This window comes from Pristis pectinata, chromosome 6 (genome assembly GCF_009764475.1).
Source record: "Pristis pectinata isolate sPriPec2 chromosome 6, sPriPec2.1.pri, whole genome shotgun sequence".
NCBI lineage: Eukaryota > Metazoa > Chordata > Chondrichthyes > Rhinopristiformes > Pristidae > Pristis > Pristis pectinata.
Genome location: NC_067410.1, coordinates 114,003,957 through 114,028,641, shown reverse-complemented (window position 1 = coordinate 114,028,641; position 24,685 = coordinate 114,003,957). Strand labels below are relative to the sequence as shown.

The window sequence follows — 24,685 nt, the reverse complement described above, 5'->3', positions numbered from 1 at the left end:
TTATAGTGGGCTCTGTTTCTGTTCAAGCTGAATTAAAGGATAGCGCCAGTTAAACCATCAGGACAAGAACTGTAGGACTGGTCAAGAGAGTGCAGACAGTGGTCTGGGGGGGAAGCACGGTCTGGGGGGGAGCCTGAAATTATACAGAAGTGGGGGAAATGAGAAATATCTACTCAGTGGTCTGAAAACTTGGACACCAGCTTTTGTTTAAAAAGTCCCCATTTATTGAAAAATCCATGAAACAAGCAAAGTATAAAAACTTAATCCACAAGCAATGCCCTGGGGCGAAGGACTTATAAACAGCCAGGTGCAAAACGCTTGATGCTCGAAGGAGGTTGGTAGAGTTATCTCCACCCTACAAACCCCCAACGGAGAGTCCGGCAGTGCCCTGAAACCTCACCGAGGGAGTACGTCGCAGCCGCTCAGAGAAAGCATTTCTAATCATTAGTTTTGTTTTTTTTAAATTGTTAGGCTCTACTTCTGAAGATACAACAGTAGTAAGAATTCAGATTTATTTTTTAAAAGATTCTGATTGCGATGTGAACAACACACTAATTGATGCATTAAATGAAATCAACTCAACACTCAGACAATTGCCCAAGTTCCCAATTTGCCTCCATCCCAGATGAAAAATGCGGCAACGTGCCTGATGGTTCTGGTCACAGCACCGTGCACATTGTATTTGTCAGCTGCAACTCGATGACCGTACAAAGGGACCACTGACAGAGGACCTGTCCCACACAGCAGTGTAAGGGACAGAACCGGGTTGGCTGGAACTCAGAGGCTGTGTCCAAACATTGATTATCTAACAGTGAGCTACCCCAGAGTCTGCCTGTGGGTCAGGGGCTGCACTGCCCTTGGTCTTCGCCATCCTGGGCTCTGCTGAAGCCGATGGTTGAAGCCAAGTCAGATCTGTGTCCCACCCACAGGGGACCTTGTGTGAACTGTGAGCTCACCACCACCCTCTGGTGTGTCTGCCCCAGCTCCCCTATCTACTCTGCGAGGGGAATCAGCTGACACAGGATAACTCAGTACCAGGGATATGGCACCACCTCAGCTACCCAGGGTTGTGAAGGAATCTTTCTGGTCCTTTCACTGAGCATCAACAAGACAAATGCCGAGGGAGCCCCCTTCCCAGTGTTCCCACCAGACAATTTTTGAGGTTGATGTGCAAGGCAACTAAAGCAAAAGCTCAGGATGAGCAGGGCTGCAAAGTGATGCAGACAGCTAGTCACAGTCTGGGTGAAAGGCTGCACTCTTCTGGGGTTCTCTGAGCATTGCAATGCGAAGTCCCACCACCCAGTTACCTCAGAAGCAGACACTGATGTATCCAACCTCCCAAAAATGCTGGTTCAGATTTTATATGTTGCAGGAAAGGCTTAAAATCTACGCTCTAAATACTGAAACTGACAATTACTTACGATTAACTTGAAATGAAAATGGCAATACAATGTGTAAAGAAGATATTACAGGTGAAATTGGACACATGCGGGGCCAAGGCAGACTGGGTCACATCTGCCCTTGTCTCGTCTCATCATGTCTGATGTTCGGACAGTGGAACTGGACTTTGGTGAGACGTGAACCAGGCAGCAAAGGCCTGCACCCGCCGTACATTCTCACACTAATACCCTCCGACAGAGAGAAAGCCCTTTCAGTTCCTGCCTGTCCTTGCAGGAACCATCATCAAGGGTAATACTTGGCAAAGCTCAGGGCCACACAGTGTGTGGTCAGTCCCAATGGGACGCATCAGCCCCTGGCCAAGCCTACACATAGTTCTTCGCGGCAGATGGAGCAGATCGTGGGTAGGGACGTCCCGAGGACCCTCCTTTGGCACAGGAGCAGGCGAGGAAAGCTCCGCCCAGCATGGAGAGCGCGGCAGCTGCCCAGCCGATGAAGAGGGCCTGGCCAAACTCGAACCTGTGAAGAAAAGAGGCCAGTCAGTGGCTGTGCGGGGTAGCCCTCACCGTGCCATCCTTGCCAATGCCCTCCCGCTTACCAGGTGTGCTGTCCGCTTTTGGGAAGCAAAACTGGGGGTTGTCCTGTGTTCATTTTAACAACTAGCACCTGCAATGGTTGGGGGTCTTTGCACCCGTGGTGAGGTCCCCTCCCCTCGTTGATGCTGCAGCTTGTCAGGAGATTGAACCTGAATTACAAATCCATAGGCCAGTTATAATGGGAGACCTTCATCATCCCAATGTAAATTGGGAACAGCATCAAGGACAGAGGGGGTGAGGACTTTTTAAAGCATGCCCAGGATAATCTCCAGAGCAGTGTGTTCCTGGTCAATGAAGTGGAGTCATTGCTGGATCTGCTTCTGGAGAATGAGGAGGTCAAAAGCACAAAAGTTCCAGTAGGGGAACAATTAGGAAACAGCAATCATGACATTGGAAGAATTGGACTAGCTGTAAAAAAGGAGTCATCCAAAGTTAGAATAATCCATTGGAGGAGGGCTGGTTCCCATGGGATGAGAGTGGATCTGGCTCAGGAACACTGGAACCAATTGTCGAGGAACATTAAGCTACCCTGGAGGAGATGGCTCGGGTAGAGCTGAGGGGAGGCACATTGCCCTGAGAGGCAGAGGAAGAACCAACACATCTAGAGATCTCTGGATGATGAGAGATACATACAGAGGAAGGTAAAGCAGAAACAGTCTGCAGACGGCAAGTGGCGGGTTGTAAATCTAGTGGGAACCAGGCCGGAAACAGGAGCAGGGAAGTGAACATTAAAATAAGGGGCAAAGGGGAGCATTTGAGAGAAGACGGCAGTGAACGGGGGTCGGAGTCTGTCGTACTCTGATTCCCAACTCTGAGGCCCTTCCACCTCACATCCATGCTGACAATTTTGCCAGCAACACTACACAAACAGTGGTACCTAGAGAAGTGCAGCCATTGAAGACACAAATGGGAATTGGAGGGTAGTGTTAGGGCAGCCACTCTGCATTTTGCACCTGAATCCACCACAGAAGAGTGTGCCCCCAGAGTAAATCTGGGCAAAGGGATGTGGAGGCAGATTAAACATCGATCTATGCAGGTATTAGACAATAACCAGAGGTATCAATAATTGGAATTAGAATCTGTATGGGTAGAACTTAGAAATAAGGAAGGGGCAATCACTTTGATGGGATTATACTAAAGGTCCCCAATAGTCAGTGGGATTTGGAAGAACAAATATATTGACAAATAGAATTAGGATGTGAACCAATACGATTGTAGTGGTCACTTTCCCAATAGTTATGAGGAGTGTCTCAGTGTCAGGGACTTAGAAGGGGTGGAATTTGTTAATTATGTTCGGGAAGGGTTTTTAAGGCAGGAAGTGGGGAGTCTCACTGGGGAGGGAGCTGTACTTGACCTTGTATTAGGGAACGAGGGTGGATAAGTGGTGGCAGTGTCTGCAGAGGACCTTTGGGAACAGTGACCACAGCTTTAAGGTAGTCAGGGTAAAAGGTTAAGGTTGGACCTGGATTGGAGGTCTTGTACTGGGGAGGGGCTGACCGATTGTATAAGACAGGACGTGGTGAAGGTGAATTGGGAGCAGCTGCTAGAGGGAGAAACACCATGTGGGACGTGTTCAGAAGTGAAACAGGAAGGGTTCAGAGTCAGTGTGTCCCTGCAAGGGTGAGAGGCAAAGATGGTAAGATTGGGAACCGTGGTTAAGAAAGGAAATTGTTATCGAGCGAGTCCTTTATGGAGAATATAGGCGAGGTGTGTAGGAATGAGGGGGGACAAAAGGGGAGATGAAATTTCACTGGACAGAATCAGAGGGAATTCCAACACCTTTTATAAATGGGGAGCAGGAGGGTAGTTAGGGAAAGAGTCGGTCCCCCAGGGGCCAAACGGGAAGTGTGTGTGTGGTGTCCTGAATGAATAATTTGCATCAGTATTCACCAGGGAGGGTGGGGAGTTAGGGGAGGTGCATGCTGACTGTCTGAAACCTGTGTATCAGGGAGGAGAAAGTGTGTGAGAGATTGACACACATCAAGGTGGACAAGTCCCCAAGGCCTGCTGAAATCTATCCCAGGTTGTTATAGGAAGGGAAGAGATTGCTGGGGCTCTGACAGAAATTTTTCGTCTCATCATAGCCAGGGGTGAGGTACCGGAAGACTGGAGGGTGGCTAATGTTTCCATACTGAAGAGGGATGGTAGGGTTAAACCCGGAAACTACAGGCCAGTGAGCCTTACATAGGTAGTTGGGAAATTATTGGGGAAAAAGACCCAGGGATGGGATTTATTACTACTTGGAAAGGCAGGAACGGTCTGTACCAAGTAAGCACACAACCAGCCTCACTCAGAAAAGGGCGGCCAGTGTACACCCTCCCCTGGCTAACAACACCAGCTATCCTCAGATGGAGACCAGGGTCAGTTCTGGTCTCACTAGGAAGGATCTGTCTAATGAAGCAGAGACTGGCTGGAATGGTTCAGGGAATGAAAGGCTCCAGTCATTCAGTCATATCTGGAATGGGCGGCTGTCTTATGTTGGACAGGCTGGGCTTGTATCTGCTGAGGACAACTCTCCACAGCTCTCAACTCCTTATCTTCACACATTGTACTTCCTCCTTAAATCCCCCAATCACCCTCCCCACAGCCCTGGGGGGTGAAGTCCACCACCCTCCCTGAGAGGGTTGCTACATACCCAAGGAAGTTGACCACTCCTTAATCTTATGAGCAGGTCCCTCACGAGTAGTCCCACCTCAACATCCCCTCTCATCACCTTCTACGTTTCAGTAAGGTTACCTCTCATCCTTCTAACCACCAAACAATGCAGACCCAGCCTCTTCAGACATTATTCATAGGACAACCCTCTCATCCCAAGAATTAGCCAGTGAATCTCTTCTGCACCACCTCCAATGCCAGTACACATCCCTTAAATAAGGGAACCAGAATTGTGCACGCCCTCTACAGTACCCGTCAGTGGAAGTCAAGGTATGGATGGGAGGCACCGGATCATACTGAAGGGAAGAGGTCAAGGAGGCTCCCACTTTTCGTATATTACACCCCCACGGCACAGATTTAAGGACCGGGGGCAGCACAAGGAAGAACGAGGCAGCAAGTGGCTAGGACACGGTGTGACAGAGACATTCACACAGGGACTGGGAAAACCTGCAGTAATGGGCGACCTGTGGAGAGCTCTTTCAAAGAGCCACTGCAGACGTGATGGGCCAAATGGTCTCTATCTGAAAGGTACCAGGCAGTGAATCCATGGGCAACAAGTTAATTCATCCCCGTTTCCACCTCTGCCAGTATTGGCTGGTGGAAAAAGACGCCCCCTTCGGTAGAGGGCTGGGCATGGATCACGCTACATACTGTTGGTTCAAGGGAATAGGAGGAAGCCATTCGGCCCATCAAGTCTGCTCGACCATTCAACAAGACCAGGGCTGATCCCACGGCCTCAGCAACATTTTCTCGTGCTCTTCCTGTATCCCAACTCCCTTGTTGTTCCAATGTCTATCAGTTCCCCCTCAAACGTACTCAGTGACTCTGCCCCCACAGATCCCCGAGGGCGAGAGTTTCAAAGATCCATCACCCTGCCTGCACTTCCTCTGTAACCATAACACTACCTTCTGCATTCTGTTCATTTCCCTTTTGTACTTCAAGGTACCCATGCGTGGGAGGATCTGTCTGGGTAGCACGCAAACAAAGCTTTCCACTGTATCTTGGTACACGTGACAAGAGTAAACCAATTACCCTCAGAAAGGAATTTCTCGTGGTAACCGGTGACCTGAGTGCTGAATATTCAGCAGCCCGTCGGTGACCGGTCCAACCACCATGTTGTCAGAGATGCCCAGCTGAGAGGGAGGGCAGAGGCTGTGCGTGTGCGTCTGAGAGAGATAGAGAGAGCAGGGGGTAACTGCTTCCCTCAGACACCCGTGGCCAGAGGCAGCACTCCCCTGTTCAGAGAGCATTCCTCTGCCTGTTGTGTCCTGCAGTGACTGCAGCCGGCGCCAAACCCACCGATAACCGTCTGCTCAGTGCTCACTCAAGTACTCAGCACAACCTGACTGTGAAAGATTACATCAGCTGAAACCACAGCTGGCATGTCTGAACACATTCAGCACACATTCTCAAACATCTCCTGCTGAACAAAGTGCAGACTCCACAGCCACACATGTAACGGGGAACCTTCTGGAAACACCCCAGAGCGCCATTTGTTGAACGACACTCTCCTGGGGAGCAGCATCAGGTCAGATTTTAAACCTTGGCCCTTTGGCAGGAAATACTTTCAGGAGAAAGACCACGTGCACCCAATTAACCAGCCCAACTCTACGTAAACATCAGGAAAGGGTTAACGCTGGGAGAGCATCGAGAGATCCTCTGGTCCAGATTTAAGGAGCCGAGCTGTGGGAAGGCAGATTCCAACAGGGCAAGGCAGGACCAAGGCTGGCAGAGGTGGACCGGGAGAAGTGGGGAGGTCTCCATCTGACACAGGGGAGTCGTTCAAAAGGGAAATGGTGGGGGTTCGGGGTCGACATGTTCCCTTAATGGTGGAAGGCGAGGATCAGGGAACCCTGGATGTCAGGAGGCAGTGGGGGCTGGGTAAGGGGAGAAGGGAAGCACATGGCAGTTATAAAGAACAGGGACACCCCTCAGGAGCACAGAGTGCTGGGGGTGGGCGCATGAAATATCACCAGCAGTCATGATCAAGGAAAATCCCAATGCAGAATTTCCAGAGGGGGGGTGAAATTCCACAACATGTTAGCATTAAAAAGGAGGCTCAAAGGTGATAAATGCAAGGGCCTGATGGGATGTGTCCCAGGATGCGATGGAGAGGCAAGGGAGGAGATTGCCAGGGCCCCGAGGTTAGACTCTCTGGCCTGGCTTATCCCTGTTGCCCTTCTCAGGACAGGTATCACATCTGGCACCTCGCCTGTGGCCAGCGAAGACTTAAGTGTCTCCAACATCAGCGGTAGGCAAGTTACTGGAAACAATTCTGAGGAACAGGCTTAAACTACACTTGGAAAGGCAGGGATTAATCAAAGGTAGTCCACATGGATCCCATCGAACCAGTTTAACTGAGGTAACTGGATATATTGATGAAGCAGAGTGGTTGACGTGGATTTTAGCAAAGCCTTCGACAAGGTTGCACATGGACTGCTGGTCCACAAGGTGAGAGTCCATGGGAGCCAGGGCAGGTTGGCAAATAGATCCAACATTGGTTTGATACTAGGAGTTGGATGGTGATGGAGGAGGGTTGTTTCTGTGATTGGAAGCCTGTGCCCAGAGGTGGACCTCGGCACTGGGACCCTCCCAGTTTGGATGTGAATGTAGGGAGATACAACTGGTATACCTGAAGGTGACCTGAACAGCAGAAGGTGCTGTAGATAGTGCTGAGGTTAGTCCGAGGCCGCAGGATGATACCGATGGGCAGAGCAGAGCAACAGCAGATGGAACTTAATCCTGACGTGTGTGAGGTGACGTGTTTGAGGAGGACGTGCACAGTGAATGGTGGTAGATACGCTGATGACAAGAGTTTACAAGATACTTGTCTTCATTAGCCAGGCCACAAAATATGAAAAGGGAGGTTTGGTACAACGTTATAGAACATTGGTTAGGTCACAGCTGGAATGTGCACAGTTCTGGTCACCACACTACCGCAAGGATGTGATTACAATGGAGAGGGTGTCATGGAGATTCACCAGGATGTTACCAGTTAGGAGGGGGTTGTTTTCCATGGAGTGGAGGAGACCGAGGGGGGACCTGACAGAGGTGTACAAAATTAGGAGGGGCATAGATAGGGTAGACAGTTAGAAACTTTGCCCCATAGCAGAGAGAAAATTTAAGGTCAAGGGGAGGAGATTTAGAGTGTCGCAGATGGGAGGCTGCAGAGGGCTGATGTACGAAGGGACTTGGACACCTTGTCCGTGCAGAGCAGCCAGTGGTCAACAGGCAGGAGGCCTTCACAGCAGCACAGTCTGACACAGGAGCACCACGTCCTACTGCAGGGGCTGAGGGAAGACACTCCTGCAGTGTTGTACAGCTTTGAATTATCTGGACAGCAATAGGCCCTTCGGCCCACCGTCGATGCTGACCAGCCACCAGCACTTACACTAACCCTGTTCTATTCTCCCCCTCACCCCCACACTGAGGCCAATTAACCCGACGACCCTCATATGCATGTGATGTGGGAGGGAAACAGAGCACCCGGGGGAAACCCACACTGTGACAGGGAGAACGTGCAAACTCCACACAGACAGCGCCGGAGGCCGGGATTGAACTGGAGCAGTGACCACCAGCTGTGCCACTGAGCCACCCTTGAGCTGGGGAAGAGAGTCAACGTCTCAGGTTCGAGACCCTGCATTAGACGACCTGAAACATTGACTGTTTCTCACCCCATGGATGCTGCCCAACCTGCGGAGTGTTGTTCTAATTTCATTAAAGACAGGGGGAAGGCAGAGAACCCCAAACGGTCGCTCCCATCGACACATTTCACAACACATCCACGTGAAGGAGCTCCGTCATCACCCCCATTGATGAACCTTCCCCCTGCACGGCTGAAGAATCACCAGCTGGAGTTTGTGACGAACACGTTTCAGGCCGGGAGCTGTGTGTGAACACCAGCTTTGGGCCAATGAGCTGGCCAGTACCTGGAGAGCTGGCTGTTCTCACCCAGCACAGCCCTGCTCTCAAACAGCCCGCTGCAGCCTGCCGCTGATGTGAGGTCAGTGGTTTACTCAAAACTAGCTTTCAAAGTGGGAAATGGAGATGGTCAGGTAGCAAGAGAAAGAGAGCAAAACAGCAGGAGCTCGTGAACTTTAACAGCTTCCTCAATGAGTTTTTCGAGCTGTTGTTTGTATTCAGGTTAGATTTAAAGTTGCTTCAAGGTTTGAGATCTGAAACTCCCCCCATTTCACCAGGTCTCTCCGTCGACACTCAACCAGCACCAAAAACCAATCAACCCTCCTCCTCCTGACCTTGTCCTCCACTTCCCGTGGAGCGGAGCCCTGCCGGCATGCTCCGACGTCACTGGGGTCCTCAGCTCAGCACAGTTCAACCTCACGGTGGGGCTCCCTCCTGGCTTCTCCCCTCTGGTACCAGCAACCAATCATGGCTGACATCCTGTCCACAGCCCAGCGGGGAGGGGTGACCTCTCTCTGACACACCGTCCATGACCCAGCAATACAGCACACTCCTTGCCTCAACACCTCAACCTTCTCCCCAGTCCAAGCAGCCATCTGTGCAGTGTCTCCGTGACATCATTCACACTCCAGAGTTCGAGGTTCGAGTCCCTCATTCTCCACATCACCCCGGGCCAAGACTTCAGCGCTGCGGTGAGGGCGTGCAGCAACATCACCAGCTCCGAGGCCCCTCCCCTCTCAGGGAAGAGTCCCTGACCGTGGCCAATACTTCCCCAGCCACAGCTCACGAACAGATGAAGTGACCGTTACCCTTGTGGGAGCTGCTGCCTGCTCCTGTCTGATGGGAGGGACATTGATCCACTTTGTGCAGTGGTATCCTTGTCCTTCCTGGAGTCGCAGAGAGACTCCTACAGTGCAGAAATAGGCCATTCTGCCGACAGGTCTGTGCCAGCCCTCTCTGCATTAATCCCATTTTCTCACCTGTAGCACTCTCTGCATTGGTCATTCAAGTGTTCTTAAATATTGAGAGTCTCTCTGCCTCCTCCACCACCCCCGCAGGCAGAGCATTCAATTCCAGCCTCTCCCCGGGGAAAAATCCTTTGACATCCACTAAATGTTCTAAACCTGTAGCCTCTGACTATTGGCACCTCCGCTCAGGAGAAATGTTTCCTGTTATCTAGGTCCCTCATTATGTTTACACTTCATTCAGGTCCACACCCTGCCCAGACCTCTCGCTCCAGAGATAACAAGCCCAGCCCCTCCTCACAGCGGAAACACTCCATCCCAGGAAAGGTGCTGGTACATCTCTGTACCCTCTCCAGTGCAGTCACCTCCTTCCCATTGTGTGGTGATGGGAACTGTACACACGGTACTCCAGCTGTGGCCAGCTAAAGACTTCCATAGTTGGACCATGACCTCACACTGGTTGTGTTCTATGCTCTGGCTAATGAAGGCACCTCATCTTACCTGAGCTGCCACCTTCAGGGGTCCTTGGACGTACACCTAGGTCCGCCGTTCCTCAGTACTCCCAGGGCACCACCATTGTGTCGTAATCTTTTTGCTCCTCACATTTTGCATGATTAAATTCCATCTACAATTTCTCTGTCCATGTTAGCACCTCATCAATATTGTTCTGCATCTGAAGACCATCTCCACACCACCAACGTCACCACCATCTGCAAGCTTACTAATTGTACTTCCTACATCCAGATACAAATCATCAACGTATATACCAGTAAGGGTCCCAGCACCGATCCCTGTGATCCACCACTGGTCACAGACGTCCAATCACGAAAATATTCCCTAACTCCTATCACGGTAATAATTTCAGGTTCAATTTGTGAACTTGCCGCGTATCCCGAGCTCAGATCCTTTACATCAGTTTCCCATGTGGGACATTTTCAATGGCCTTCAGCTTCACTAATACTTCTACCCTCACTGAAACTGTCACCTCTGAAATATTCAATCAAATTCATCAATAGGCTTCCCCTTAAAGCTGTGGTGACTACCCTTGAATAATCTTTGCCTCTCCAGCTGATGGTCAATTCTGTTCCTTAGAATATTTTCCCCCAATAATTTCCCTCCTGCTGACATTAGACCAACAGGCCTATAATTACCTGGCTTATCTCCACGGCCCTTCTTGAATAAAGGTACCACATTCATTGTCTGCCAGTTGTGTGACACCTCAGCTGCGGCCAGCACAGATTTAAACATCTCTGACGGAGCCCCAGGAACTGCTCACTGCAGTCTGGGATGTGTCTCATCAGGTCTGGGGATTTATCCACCTCCGTGCCTGCTAACACATCTGGTACCTCCTCCTTTGTAACGATAACATGTTCTACAATTCCGCTGTCCTATCCTGGAATTCTTGGACTGCAAAGTCCTTCTCCATAGTAAATACTGATGAGAAGTATTCATTCAAGACCCTCTCATGTTGAAACCAGTCGCCTTTATCTATCCTTGTCCTCCTCCACCTGAAAACTTAGTGTTACGGTCACAATCTCTGAACTGCTCTGCCTCTAACCCTTCAACCACTTGTCCAGCTACATTCACTGAGACTAGATCAGCACTGTGCTTTCCGCAGTGGACTGTCTCGAAAAGGTCTCCTCGACACACTTTAAAAATTCCACACCCTCCGTGCCTTTCACGCCAAAATGATCCCTCCCAGATAATCTTGGAGAAGTTGAGACCCTATCACAATCCTATTACTCCAGCATCTCCAAGTTGTCTGCACAGCTGCTCCTCCATCGCCAGCTGACTGTGAGGTCTGTACTGTAGCCCCAGGAACACAATTACCTGTTTGCTGCGAGGCTCCAGCTACACGGCCCCGTTTGAAGAGCTTTCTTTAACATTTCCTCCCTCATTACGGCAGTTATGACCTCCCGGATTCATTAATACTGCAATGACTCCTCCTCTTTTCCATCCTCTTTGGATACAGGTGCCCCTGGATTGTGTCTATTTCTGAACTGCAGCTTGCCCTCCACCATTGTTAACAAAGTCCTCATCCACTTCCCAAACCCTCTCCTCTGAGACACAAGGATAGAGTTCCCCTGGTCCTCACCTTCCACCCCACCAGACTCAACAATTAGTTCTCCACAATTTCCACCCACCTCAGGGATCCGACCACCAGACACAGCTTCCCCTCTCCTCCCCGTTCAGCATTCCACAGGGACCGTTCCCTTCACCGCTCCCTAGTCCACTCTTCTGTTCCCACCAACCACTTCCCTTCCCACCATCCAGGAACCCAGGTGAAGCGGTGATCTCCTTGCGTTTCTTCTAACCTACTGCACTGTGCTCAGTGTTCACCTCGACTATGGAGGAACAAATCGGGTGACCGCTTTGCGGAACACCTGCGTTCAGTCCATGGGAGCAACTCCGAGCTTCCTGTTGTCTTTACCCACCCTGACCAATCGGTCTGTGACCTCCTGTACCGTCACCAAGGCCCAACGCAAGCTGGAGGAGCACCTCACCTCCCGTCTGGGCACATTGCACAGCTCCAGGTAATTGGATTTCTCCGTCTGTATCAGTCATCCATTCCTTCCCTTCCTCTCTCTGGGAGTGGAGGAGATGCCCAGTCTGACCTGCCCGGCACGTCCTCCTGCTCTGCATTTCACAACTTCTACATTCTTCTGACCACGTTCTCACCCTCCAACTGCTCCCATTCACTCACCGACAGATCCCCATGGTCACCCCAGTTTTACCCTGTCAGAGGCATCCCCCCTCCTTCCTGCAGCTCAACGGACCACTTGTGTCTCCTTTCCAGTTCTGAAGAGCCTTCGACCTAAAAATTGCTCTGTTTCTCTTCCCACAGATGTGGCCTGAGCTACTGAGCATTTCCAGCATCTCCTGCGCTTGTTTCTACCATGTCCTCTTCGTTCTGAACGAAGATCCAAGGTCCCAGAACATTGAGTTGCCAGCCCTTCCTTCAGCCATTATTGTAACACACCCACGTGTCAATTGGTGCCCTCAGTCGCTCTGCCTGACTCGTCCGTCTCTTCACACTGAAGGTGTGCTGCAGCCTTTGCTTCCTTCCATTGTCTGTCACACCCACGTCTGTTCCCCCACTCCCCCATCCCCCGCCCGCTTCACTTAAACCCTCCCCAAACTGTTCCCGCAAACGTTGTCCATTTTTGCTTCAGGATTCATTCCCATTCCGCGCGTAACTTACCGGGTGTTGACCGGGGTAAAGGGGTCGTAGAACTCCCGCACAACGTTGTTTCCAAACCAGGCCGTGGCGACCAGTGCAAGAAGACCTGGGAGGCAGGATTGGAGTGTGTTAATTACCAGGGCCTTCTCAGGGAGAGGGGTAAACTCTAACAACCCTGACCCAGCTGCAGACAGATTCCATTAAACCCCAGCATCAAAGGCAGCGGTGACACCAATCACTGGCCGGCGCCTTGTCCTCAGGAGGTAAATTGATCTGCCTGACCCCCTCCAATCCAAGCCTGACCCAGAACCGGCCCAATCTGGGCCAATCTGAGCCCAGCCAGACCCAACCTGACCCTAGTAAGGGCAAGAGGGTGGGTGGCCAGGGGAAGAGCGCGGACCATCAGAGGCAATCAGTGCATGGAGCCAGAGGTTGGGACGTATGAATGTTTCTCACCTCCCCCCGAGGAGGAGGTTAGTTGGAGAATTCAAGGAGTGGGATTCCAGTAACATTATCATCAGGCAATGCATGCCTTAGCAGGCTTAAAGGTGGATAAACCCCCAGAGTCGGATGAAATGCATCCCAGGCCGTAACGGGAGGCAAGGGAGGGGATTGTTCTGACTGAATGCCGGGAAAGGGAGTTGAGGTGGAAGCTACGAATTGCAGAGGGGCTGAATGGCCAACCCACCAGCCTCTCAATCCCTCAACCCAGGTTCCTCCAGCAGTTTGGTTGTTGTCATCGACACGTCCCACTGGTGAACCGTTCACTCACCATCCCCCACACAGGCAGGCTCAGGATTTTCCCCAGACCTCACTGACACAGCCACATTAATGCCCAGCAAACTCTGCATCACAGTGGCAGTGGTACAAAAGAGCCAACAACAACGTCACCCGTGATTCCTGCCCTGGACATCGTGTTCCAAGCTCTGCCTTAGCTCACTGCTTGTGAGTTACAGCTCTGGTGGCTCATACTGGTCAGGGAAGCTCCCCACATCTAGCGGCTCACACTGGTCGGGGAAGCTCCCTTTGAACTGTGCAGGGGATTGGAGGGATTAGTCAGGGTGTTGGCTGCTTTCCCCAGTATCCCACTTGTCAGAGCTGCCTTAAGGCAGACATGTTGGACGAAGCAGGCATCCGGTTCCAATGCCCTTCCCTACCCCAGATCACTCCACTGCAGGCCTTTGATCCCCTACGATCGTAGCTCGTCCACCCCTTGCCCCGTACCTGAGATAATGAAGAGCACGCCACCAGTGCCCGCAACTTTCGCCTTCTTCTCTTCATCATCTGCAAAGCAGGTGGTGCACTTCATTCCCACACAGGAGGCCAGGATCGCCATGGCTCCCAGCAGGATGCCGATGATCATGAGTGCACGGGTGGCCTGGAGGGTCCCTGAAGTTGGACAGATGTGCAGCGGTGAGAACCTGATCCGTGGGCCCCCAGCCAGAACCCCAGACCCTGGCTTTGCTGCATTCGTTTAAAAGCATCACCCAACTTCCAGCAGCTTCGCAGATGGAATTTAATCCCAGCAAATGCAAGGTGATGCAATTTGGGAAATCAAATAAGAGTAGGAGGTATGCCGTCAGTGGCAGGGCACGAAGGGGTGTTGATGAACAGAGTGACATTTGGGTTCAAGTCCACCGTTCCCTGAAAGTGCAGACAGGGTGAAGCTGGCATGTGGAGTACTTGCCTTCATAGGTCAAGGCATTGAATACAAGAGTTGGGACGTCACTTTACAACAAGTAACCGGTTAGATCGCACTTGGAGTATTGTGTGCAGTTCTGGAGGTTTCCCAGGACGTTGGCTGGATTGGAGGACTTTGGTTTAGGGGAGCGATTGGAGAGGCCCAGGGCGGCTGAGTGGTGACCTGACAGTATATAAAATTATGAGAGAGAGAGAGAGACAGGGGAGAGAGTCAGGGTCCGTTTCCCATGGTAGGGGTGTCAGAACAGGAGGACATAGGTTTAAGGCGAGAGGAAGGAGTTTTAAAGAGGATTTGAGGGGAAAGTTTTTTTATAAATAGACATGATTAGTACCTGGAATGGGCTGCCAGAGGAGGCGGAGTCAGATACAATCACAACATTTCAGAGGCATCTAGACAAGCACATGAATAGCCAAGGAACAGAAGGACACAAACCAAATGTGGGTAAATGGGATTGGTGTGGACATGCTGTGCGGAGGTGCCTCTTCCTGCGTAGAAAAACTTTCCCCCTCACCCCTTAAACCCACGCCCTCTAGTATTGACATTTTCACTCTGGGCAAAAGACTATCTGCCCCGTCTATGCCTTGCATAATTTTATCCACTTCTGTCGGATCTCCCCGCAGCCTCCGACACTCCAGAGAAAACAACCCAAGTTTGTCCAACTCTCCTTATAGCTTATACTCTCTAAAGCAGGCAGCATCCTGGTGAACCTCTTCTGCACCCTCTCCAAAGCCCCCACATCCTTCATGTGTCACACCTTGTGGCTCAGATCTTCAAAAAAAAGTTATACCTTCAACGGACAAATCTAAACCCCTTCACAACCAGTAACATTTCCAATTTCAGCACATTTGAATGGCAGGATTGATTCAAAATGACTGCACATGCAATACTCTGGCTCGCAATGCCGTCCTTGACCAGACGTTCCACCCACTGCTTCCCTCAAGGGGTTTGTATTCATTCATGAGACAGCCAACAGCCCTGGACAAGGTGGGGTGAGTACCCCCATGAGCCACTGCACCCCTCTGATAAAGGCACTCCCACAGTGCCATTGGGGAGGCAGTTCTGGGGTTCAGACCCAGACACAATAATGGGGAAAGTAAATGCTGGGGAGACTGACGTCAGACGGCATCTGTGGAAGGTGAATATTTCAGTGAAGACCACTTCCCCACTGTGACGCTGAGCTGGTTGGAAACTGTTGAAGTGGTGGGGGATGTCAGAGGTGGGAAGGGGCAGGACCAGGGGAGACACAGTGGAAGGAATACGCTGGGTGGGGTAGGAACAGGCTGAAACCATGGGACTGCCCGGACAGCTTTGCCTGTGAATATTGGGGAGAGGTAGAAGGCAGCTAGGAGATCAACACTGGAGGCTGTGGAGGGAAGTTCTGAGGAAGTGAGGTCTGGGACTACCTGGAGGCAATGGCCTGACGTTGAGTGTTGGGGTTACGGTCTAGGGGGAGGTAAGGGGGAGGTAAGGGGGAGGTAAGGGGGAGGTAAGGGGGAGGTAAGGGGGAGGTAAGGGGGAGGTAAGGGGGAGGTAAGGGGGAGGTAAGGGGGAGGTCTGCGAGCGGATGTGTGGTCTCTGCAACACCGGAGTTCACTGCATTCCAACAGCACACTGTTCATCAGCAGGACTGATGACATCATCAGGGTTGGGCCTTGGTGAGCAGAGCACTGTTCAGGGCAGTAGGTTAGAGAGAGGGAGGGGTGTGCAAAACTTAAGGGGATCAACACCACATCTGCAGTTAAAGGGTGGAAGAAGGGCCTTCGACCGGAAATGTTCACCCTGTTCCCCTCCCCACAGAGCTACCGAGTGCTCTGGCACCTTCTGTGGGTTTCAGAGTACAGCCTTGGAAGTTTGAAGATTTGGTGGAGAGACGTTGTGAGCCAACGAGCTACAGAGGAGAGCAGGTCAGCCGTGATCATATTGGCAGGCAGGGCAGGCTTGAGGGGCTAAGTGGCCTCATATTTCCTTGTGCTCACATCCAGCCCTTGGGATGCCTGGCACCTGCCGGTGAATCGGCCTTGCTGCCACAAACCAAATACAAACAGCCATAGCAGAGAGGATGCTGAGACTCGGCTGGCTGGGACATTGTGCAGGGCACTCCCGGCTCGGAGCCTTCCCAGGTCAACAACACCAACATGCATTTAGATGGCACCTTTAACAAAGGAAACATTGCGAGCACTGCACAGAACAATTGGTGCCAACCCCTGGAGCAGATGTTAAAAGGGTGAAGTCTCGGCCTTGTTTTGGAGACGGGGGTGGGGGGTGAGGGGTAGGAGTGAGTGGCAGCAGGTTTAGTCTGAGAGTTCCAGAACCTTGGGCTGAGCTGCTGACAGTGCCATGGTGTGGCAGTGGGAATGCTGTTTACAGGGTCCTGGTGCAACCGGAGCAGGTTACAGAGGAACGGGAAACACGGAAAACTGAACACAACATCAATTCACAATGTGCAGGGCAGCAAAGTGATATCCCCTGGGTAACACTTTCTTTTCAGTGAGCCCCTAAACACAGAGCCCTGCTCCAGGCTGAAGGAGTGTGTTGTGGGGCCAGAGGGAAATTACGCATGAATCCTCAGTAATGCAAGGTTCAGACGCAAATGTTGCAATGATGATCATAATCTCACATGACTGTGGAGAGCCCAGACTCTCCTGCCTGCATCACGGAGACTGGTTCTGACTGAAGAGTTACCACAGCCAGCACATCATCAGCAGTGCCACCGAAACCAGGCCAGCCAAGTACACTCACTGTTAGTCACCAGTGAGGAGGAATGTTCTGTTCTAACCTGCCCTGGCCGATGATATAAAAGTCATCAGTAAAACAAACTCAAGACAAATCCGTTGTTAACAACATAACCCTCGAGGACTTCTTTCCTGGGGAGGTGGAGCAGACCCACCACTGGAAAGCCCCATGTTATTCAGTTACTATAAAGAACAGCAACTTCCATTTACCTGTGTCCCTCCTGAGTGTAGGAACCTCCTGAATCCACTACACTGTCACAAACTCTCCTTTATCCCATTCAAAAGGTGTCAGCCAGATTGTGCACAGAAAGCTCCCACAAACACCCATGGGATAAACAAATGGCTAATGGCCTTCAGGTGGTTGAGAGCATCACCGGGAATAAACTTCTGCTGAGGGTGGGTTCTGCTGTACCCACCGAGGGGGAGATGGGGCTGTGCCCTCACAGCTCACCTGAATGAACAAAGTGTTTACCACTGCTCGAACAGTGGAATCCACTCAGCTCTACACTGTCCCCGTAGCCCCCTCCAGTGTGGAAGCTCACCCCTAGACTGGGGCAAGTCCTTCAGCTTCCTTAGGTTCATTGGACCGGATTTGCTGAAGCTCTTGGCATCATTTGATCGGACGACCTGAGATTTTAGTCACACAATCACTTTGCAGGACACACTGGCCAACTCTGTCCCTGTCCTGAGCAATAAGTCGCAGACCTCCCATCTGACCATTGAGTCCGTGTCGACTCCTGGCACAGCAATCCTCTCACTTCCACACCTCCGCTCTTCCCATGCTTCCCTGCAGAACATTATCCCCTCCGGTGCCTAGCCGATTCCTCCCCCTCCAGCAGGGCCTCCACCCCCGATCAACAGAGCTCTCCCCCCGCCCCCCCCCCCCACCTTCCCTGATGGATACCACTGTACAAAGCCTCACGCCCTGCAGAAAACCGCAAACCCACGGCCCAGTCATTGAAACGTCCATCAATGCAGCACGGGGACGGTGTTGCGGCACCATGTGGTGCAGGTCTACACACCCAGCTTCAACCCCCGCCTCCGGCACTGTCCATGTGGTGTCTGCACCTTCTCCCCGTGACCAGGGATCCCCCCCACATCCCAACAACATGTGGGTCAGTGGGTCAATTGGCCAAAGAATGATGGGAATGTGTGAGTACATCACAGGCAATGAGGACGAAGGGGGGAAGGGACCAATAGGATTGCAGCCCGGGAGCCGGCACTACACGATGGGCTGAACAGCCTCCATCCATGCGTTAATGAATAAAGCAGCAGGAACAGTCAGAACCAGAACAGTTCAGCTCAAACGGGCCCACGTCTGTACCCAACACGATGCCACAAAGCACCCAACCCATCAGATCCGAGTGTCCCACCTCGTCCTTCTCCGCGGGAACAAGCCCAGCTCCTCTGGTCTAACCTGCAGCTGAAATCCCCCATCCCCAGAACATTGCAGTAAATCCCTGCCCCTCCCCTCCCCTCCTTCCTGCATCGTGAATGAACCAGTGCTTCCCACCTTGCTGCATGTGCGGCTGCCCCGGTTACAGATCCCAACAGGCTTCGTCATCATTTTCTCAACGTGTCCCGACAATTCCAGGGATTCACATGTACCGACATGGAGCTGTGTCCGCGAAACATGTCAGGACAGGAAGGGCACTGCAGAGATGCAAGGTCTGCGCCAACCTCAACCCCTCCGCTGCACTCAGAGATTTGAGACTGAGCCTCCAGCGCAGGATTGGGGTGGAGAGAGGGGCTAAAAATGCAACACCACAAACACAGGACCAAGGGGCCACCCACCTCTGGAGATGGGCAGTCCCCAAAACAAAACAAGACAGCCCTGTCCCAAAGGAGGGGCTTTCCCTCAGTGCCTGACCAATGCTCATCAACTGCTCTTTCAGCTACTTCTGCTCAGAGAGCGTTCGCTGGGCCCAATGTCACACAAGGTCTTCACAAGGACACCTTCCACACCATGCTGGTGTGTCGGATCGGGGCCAGACCAGGCTGCCCAGAACCAGGAACCCAAGGACCATTGGCAAGAGAGATGGGGTCACGGGTAGATGTGAAATTTGTTCCCCTCGTCTGGGGTCCAGAACCGGGGTCACCACCTCCAAGTGCAGGGTGGGCCGTCCAGGCCAGAGATAACAGGAGATTTCTTCACCCAGAATTCCCCAGCCTGAGGGACATTCGGGATGAAGATCAAAGCGCTACAGTCCAACCACGTCTGTCCGTGAATGGGGCAATTAAACAGCCAACTGTGGGGTCTCCAGTAACATCACTGTCCTCAGTGACACCAGGTGGGGTGGTGGTGGGGGGGGGGACAGGGGGGCCCCCAGTAACATCGCTGTCCTCAGTGACAGCTGGGCCCAAGGTGAAGAGTGGAGACCAGGCTGAACCATTCACACACATGCCAAGTGGATGCCCCATCTCCTCCCGACCTCCAGCGTCCCCACCCACCACGTCCGTTCTAGTGAATCTTGAGCGAGTGAGGAAACCACAAGCTATTTTCCTGGTATTTAGTTGTCACGAGAAGCATGGATTCATTCCAAGGCAAATTATGTTGATTGCACGCATCACGTAACAATTAGACTGTGACAATACGTGTGTGGTTTCTGGGCAGCAGTTAGCTCGGGAGGAACAGACGACATGGCCTCTCTGCACTGTGGTTTCCTCACCTCCTACAAACTCAGGGATAAAAGGCCATCACTACAGTCACTGAGCAACTCCACTATGTCCTGCAGAGAGCAGGCGGGAAACAGTGAGGAGATGGACGTAAACTCTCATCATCCAGTGACTCCCAACATCCTCAGGTAATCGATTGCCCACATACCTCAGGAGATGCAAGGACATGGGCTGAGGTAACAGCATGATTCGTGGTGTGTGTGTGTGTGTGTGTGTGTGTGTGTGTGTGTGTGTGTGTGTGTGTGTGTGTGTGTGTGTGTGTGCGCGCGCGCATGATGGCCCATCCTATCTACCAGCCGGATCTGCAGCCAACACTTGGAAGCGTGGTGGTGTGGACATGACCTGCTGGAGATAGAAATGGAGTGGGTTTGGGCATCAGGGAGCTGAAACAGCCCAGGGACACAGTGCACAGGGGGTGGGCACAGTGATCCACACACCCACGTCCGTCAATGAGCTGATCGGATGTCAGGCTGTTCCCTCTGTCCCACCTGCCCGTGAGCAGAGGGGAGCTGCACCACCCTCCGAACACAGACAGGGTCACCAGGGTCTCGGGGAGGTTGTCCCTGGAGCATTGTGGGCAGTTTGGAGTTCTTCACCTAACAAGAGGCAACTTGCAGTGGGAGTGCAGTGAAGGTTCACCACACCGGGTCCTGGGACGGTGGACGTCACACCAGGAGCAGGGTCACCACACCGGGTCCTGGGACGGTGGACGTTACACCAGGAGCAGGGTCACCACACCGGGTCCTGGGACGGTGGACGTCACACCAGGAGAAGTGGAGCAGCATTGCTTTGTAGATTGACCCGACTTCACTTGGAGGGTTAGAGAGGAACAGTCAAGATAGGTAATGGCATAACAGGGGAGTGAGTCTTTGGGATTCCCTCTGCCTGAGGCTGTGGGAACTCAGTTGCTGACCGTTTCTTCACAGAGGACTCAGACAGCTGGTCCATATCACTCTGGCACAATCTATGGGTAACAAAGGAGGTCAGGGATAAGGTTAAACTGGGAAGTATGGAGGTCTGCTGCTAGTCAGGGCACTGGGACATTTTTAGGATCCAGCAGCAAAAGAATAAAAACTCAAGGAAGAAAATTGATTTTGGGAGAAGTGGACTGAGGTTTTGGAGAAAGTGGGTTAGCACGGATTGAGATCCAGCTGTTACCAAGAAAACAGTTGGAATAAATGTGTCCTTTTCAGGCTGGGGGTGATGAACTGAAGCACGCCAGGGGTCAGTTCTTGGCCCCCAGTTGTTTACTACTTACATTGGTGACCTGGAGAAAGGAACAAAATGTAAGGTTTCAGAAGTATGGCCTTTAAAAATAGGTGGAAGGGCACGTTGTGGAGAGAACATGGTGATTCCAAATATGTTGAGCTATTGGGCAAAGCCTAATGTGTTTAGGTGGGGAAATGTGAGGTTACATACTGCAGTAAGAGGAACTGAAAAGCAGATCATCTAAAGAGGTTCAAGTCAATGAAGTTACTTGATCCAGTGCACGAATCATAGGTTAGCAGGCAGGTCTACCAAGGAGACCAGAAGGCCAACAGCCTTTATTGTGAAGGGGATGGAGTTTAAGAGCAGGGCGGTTTTGTTGCTTGTACCGGGTGTTGGTGAGGTCCACTGGAATACCATGCACAGTTTTGGTCATCTTACTTCAAAAAGGATTTAGCAGCATTGGAGGCGGTCCACAGGAGACTCACTGGGGCAAGTCCGGGGGTGGGAGGGTTGCCCCATCAAGAGAAGCTGGACACTTTGGCTCAGTATTTAGAAGAATGAGAGGTGACCTCATTCAAACATACGACCCAAAGGGGGCTTGACAGGGGACACACTGGGATGTCCCCCCGGTGGGAGAGTCTTGAACAAGGGACATTGATAAAAATAAGGGGTGGTCAACTAACCCTGAGGTATGGAAAATGTCTTCCCCCAAAGGGGGTGAATCTGTGGGATTCTCTGGCCCCAGGGGTTGGGGAGGGCCGACCACTGGATATATTTAAGGTGGAGATAGATTAATATTTGAAAGATCGAGGGATTGAGGGCAATGGGGAACTGGCAAAGAGGATCAGCCGTGGTCACACAATGGCAGGGCAGGTTCGAGGGGCTGAGTGGCCTCCTCCTGTTCCCGTTTTCTTAGATTCTCATCAAGGTTCAATGCAACAAAAGCCTGGCCTGGTGCATGCCTCCACCCCGTCCCACTGACGCCTCCACCCCGTCCCTCCCACACCCCCGTATCCCACACTGCCGCTCCTCAGTTTTCCAGGCAGAATATATCTCCCCACTAAACATCATCTGCCACACGTCTGCCGTTCCACTAGTCCAGGTACCCCTCCCGCCCTCACCATCCTCGTCACATCCCCCCACCGCCCCCCCCCCCCCCAGCGATCCTGGGGAACACCACCATCCACCTCCCACCCGTCCGGAACACTGCCGGTCACCACAACCTTCTGTACACCCACTCTCTCTGTCCCTTTGGATCAACTTCACAGGGCAGCCCGTTACCTTATCAAAGTCCTCCCGCAAGAGCAGGGACACCTCCTGCATCACCTCACCCACCCAGTGCGTTACCCCATCAAAAACTCGATCAAATCGGTTCACCAACAAACCCGTCCCGACTGCCTGAAGGAATCCATTTCTCGCCGGGTCACTGCCGATCCTGCCCCTCTCCGTGTTTCTGAAAACCTTCCCAGCCCAGCTTGAACTGACCGGCGTGAAGTTGCCGAGTTTATCCTCAACCCTTCCTGAACCAGAGCCACAGCCGCGTCCCCAGTGCCCCGCGCCACGCCCGTGTCCAAAAACACGAGGGTGACAGTCAGCGCCCCGCCACAGGTCCCGGGACCCGGTGACGGACCACCGGCCGCTTCAGGCAACACGCCCGGTTCTCCGGCTGCCAGTCCTTCAGCTCTTGGGAAGCTGCCCCTCCCCGGTACCTACCCCACCCCACCCGGCACCTCCGCTCGCTCCCCGTGTGGGTCACACGCTCCCTCAGGTGTGAGCAGCCCACAACCGAGCGTCCCGAGGTTCTCCCCGCGCTGGTACACCGACTGCCGAGCGACCAGGCGTCAGTCAGCGGCAGGACTGCAGTCTCCCCCCCCCCCCCCCCACACACACACACACCCCTCCTGGGGACACTCTCCTCCGTGTGCCAGTTCCCTCCCTCCCTCGGCCGACACTTTGTCTCTCCAACCCCCCCCCCCCTCCCCGGTCTGTGTTACCGGCGGGTGCAGTGACCGCCCGTCCGAGGTGGGAACAGCCGGGACCAGCCACACCCCGTAGATCCGGCCCCCGCTCTGCTTCCCGTTACCCGGTGGGTCTGGGGTCGGGGCCGAGATGTTCCTTCTCCCAGTCACCACTCCACCGGACCCCCTCCCTCCCCTCCCTCCCTCCCCCTTCCCCCCTCCCCAGGACCCGGCACTCGGGAATCTCAGAGACCCGGACACTGAAGTTTTAGCGTTCAGGGGTGGGGGTGATTAAACCCCGGGACGATGCGGGGCAGCGCCGGTCCGTCTCCCGTTCACCCCCGGCACCGGGACCCCGCCCCGGGTCCAAACCTGGAGGGACCGAGGAGCGTTCAGCCTCGGAACTCCGGCCCCTCACTCCTTCCCGGCCCCCGAGACCCCCCCTCCCGGCCCTTCCCTCCCGACCTCCTGGACCCCCCTCCCGGCCCCTCTCTCCCGACCTCCTGGACCCCCCTCCCGGCCCCTCTCTCCCGACCTCCTGGACCCCCCTCCCGGCCCCTCTCTCCCTCTCTCCTGGACCCCCTCACTCACGGCCGAGCTGCAGCATGGAATCGTAGACCTTGCACTGGACCTGCCCGGTGCTCTGCGCCACACACGACATCCAGAGCCCCTCATAGATGGCCTGGGCCGTGACAATGTTGTCCCCGGCGTAGGACGAGGTCCGCCACTGGGGCAGCGCCGTGCTGGTGATCACCCCCACCCAGCCGATGAATGCCAGCGCGAAGCCGAGCAGCTGGAATCCCGCGTTCGCCATAACTGAGTGTCACCGGAGTAAGGAGAGGTGTCTGCTCCTCTCTTCCCTTCTCCGCCCAACCAGATACCCCTCCCCCCCAAAACCAGGCTCCTCCCTCCCAAAACCAGGCTCCTCCCTCCCCTTCCCCGCCCACCCACCTCACTGTGCTCCGCCCAACCAGATACCCCTCCATCCCAAAGCCAGGCACCTCCTTCCCCTCCCCGCCCTAATCCAGACCCCAACGCACCACAGTCACCCCCACCCTTCCAGACCCTCAGACGCAGCCCACCCAAGGTCAAAGCCCAGTTCACTGTCACACACAAATCCGTGTGTGCACAGGTGCAATATAAAACTTACCTGCAGCACGTCACAGGCACAGAGCGTCAGATACACAACGTTCACAAGAAAAACATTATACAGAATTTTTACAAGAAAGAACAGTTAAAACAAATAAAACAAAGTCCATTTCAGTGCAAAGTGATCAGAGTGGTCCCAGTGTTGCTGTACTGAGGCAGTGATCAGGGTTGTGCCCGATGGTTCAAGAACCGAATGGTTGAAGGGAAGTAGCTATTCTTGAACCTGGTGGTGTGGGACTTCAGGCTTCTGTACCTCCTGCCTAATGGGAGCTGTGAGAAGATGGTATGGCCCGGATGGTGGAGATCTTTGGTGATGGATGTTGCCTTCTTGAGGCAGCGCCTCCTGTAGATACTACCAATGGTGGGGTGGGATGTGCCTGTAATGTATTGGGCAGAGTTCACTACTCTCTGCATCTTCTTACATTCCTGCACATTTGAATTCCGTACCAGACCATGATGCAACCAGTCAGGAAGCTTTCAACAGTACAGCTGTAGAAGTCTGTTAGAGTGTCTGGTGGGAAGCCAAATCTCCTTAACCTCCTA

The 24,685-nt window shown here is 53.0% G+C and overlaps 1 protein-coding gene across 1 annotated transcript; it reads right to left on the bottom strand.

The window, feature by feature from the left end:
• Positions 1-497: 497 nt before the first annotated feature.
• On the bottom strand, positions 498-23,891 carry LOC127571400 (claudin-1-like). The gene is made up of 4 exons (XM_052017725.1): positions 23,585-23,891; positions 13,941-14,105; positions 12,738-12,822; positions 498-1,917 (listed from the first exon to the last, which is right to left on the bottom strand). The coding sequence occupies exons 1-4, from the start codon at positions 23,805-23,807 to the stop codon at positions 1,764-1,766; spliced, it is 627 nt and encodes a 208-aa protein (XP_051873685.1). The 5' UTR covers positions 23,808-23,891; the 3' UTR covers positions 498-1,763.
• Positions 23,892-24,685: the final 794 nt, after the last annotated feature.

Coding starts and splice junctions, on each gene's coding strand:
- LOC127571400 (XM_052017725.1), bottom strand. CDS start 23,807: ATGGCGAACGCGGGATTCCAGCTGCTCGGCTTCGCGCTGGCATTCATC. Junction 14,106..23,584: donor TTCCATGCTGCAGCTCGGCC/GTGAGTGAGGGG, acceptor GTCCAACTTCAG/GGACCCTCCAGGCCACCCGT. Junction 12,823..13,940: donor CGTGCTCTTCATTATCTCAG/GTACGGGGCAAG, acceptor CCTGCCTCCCAG/GTCTTCTTGCACTGGTCGCC.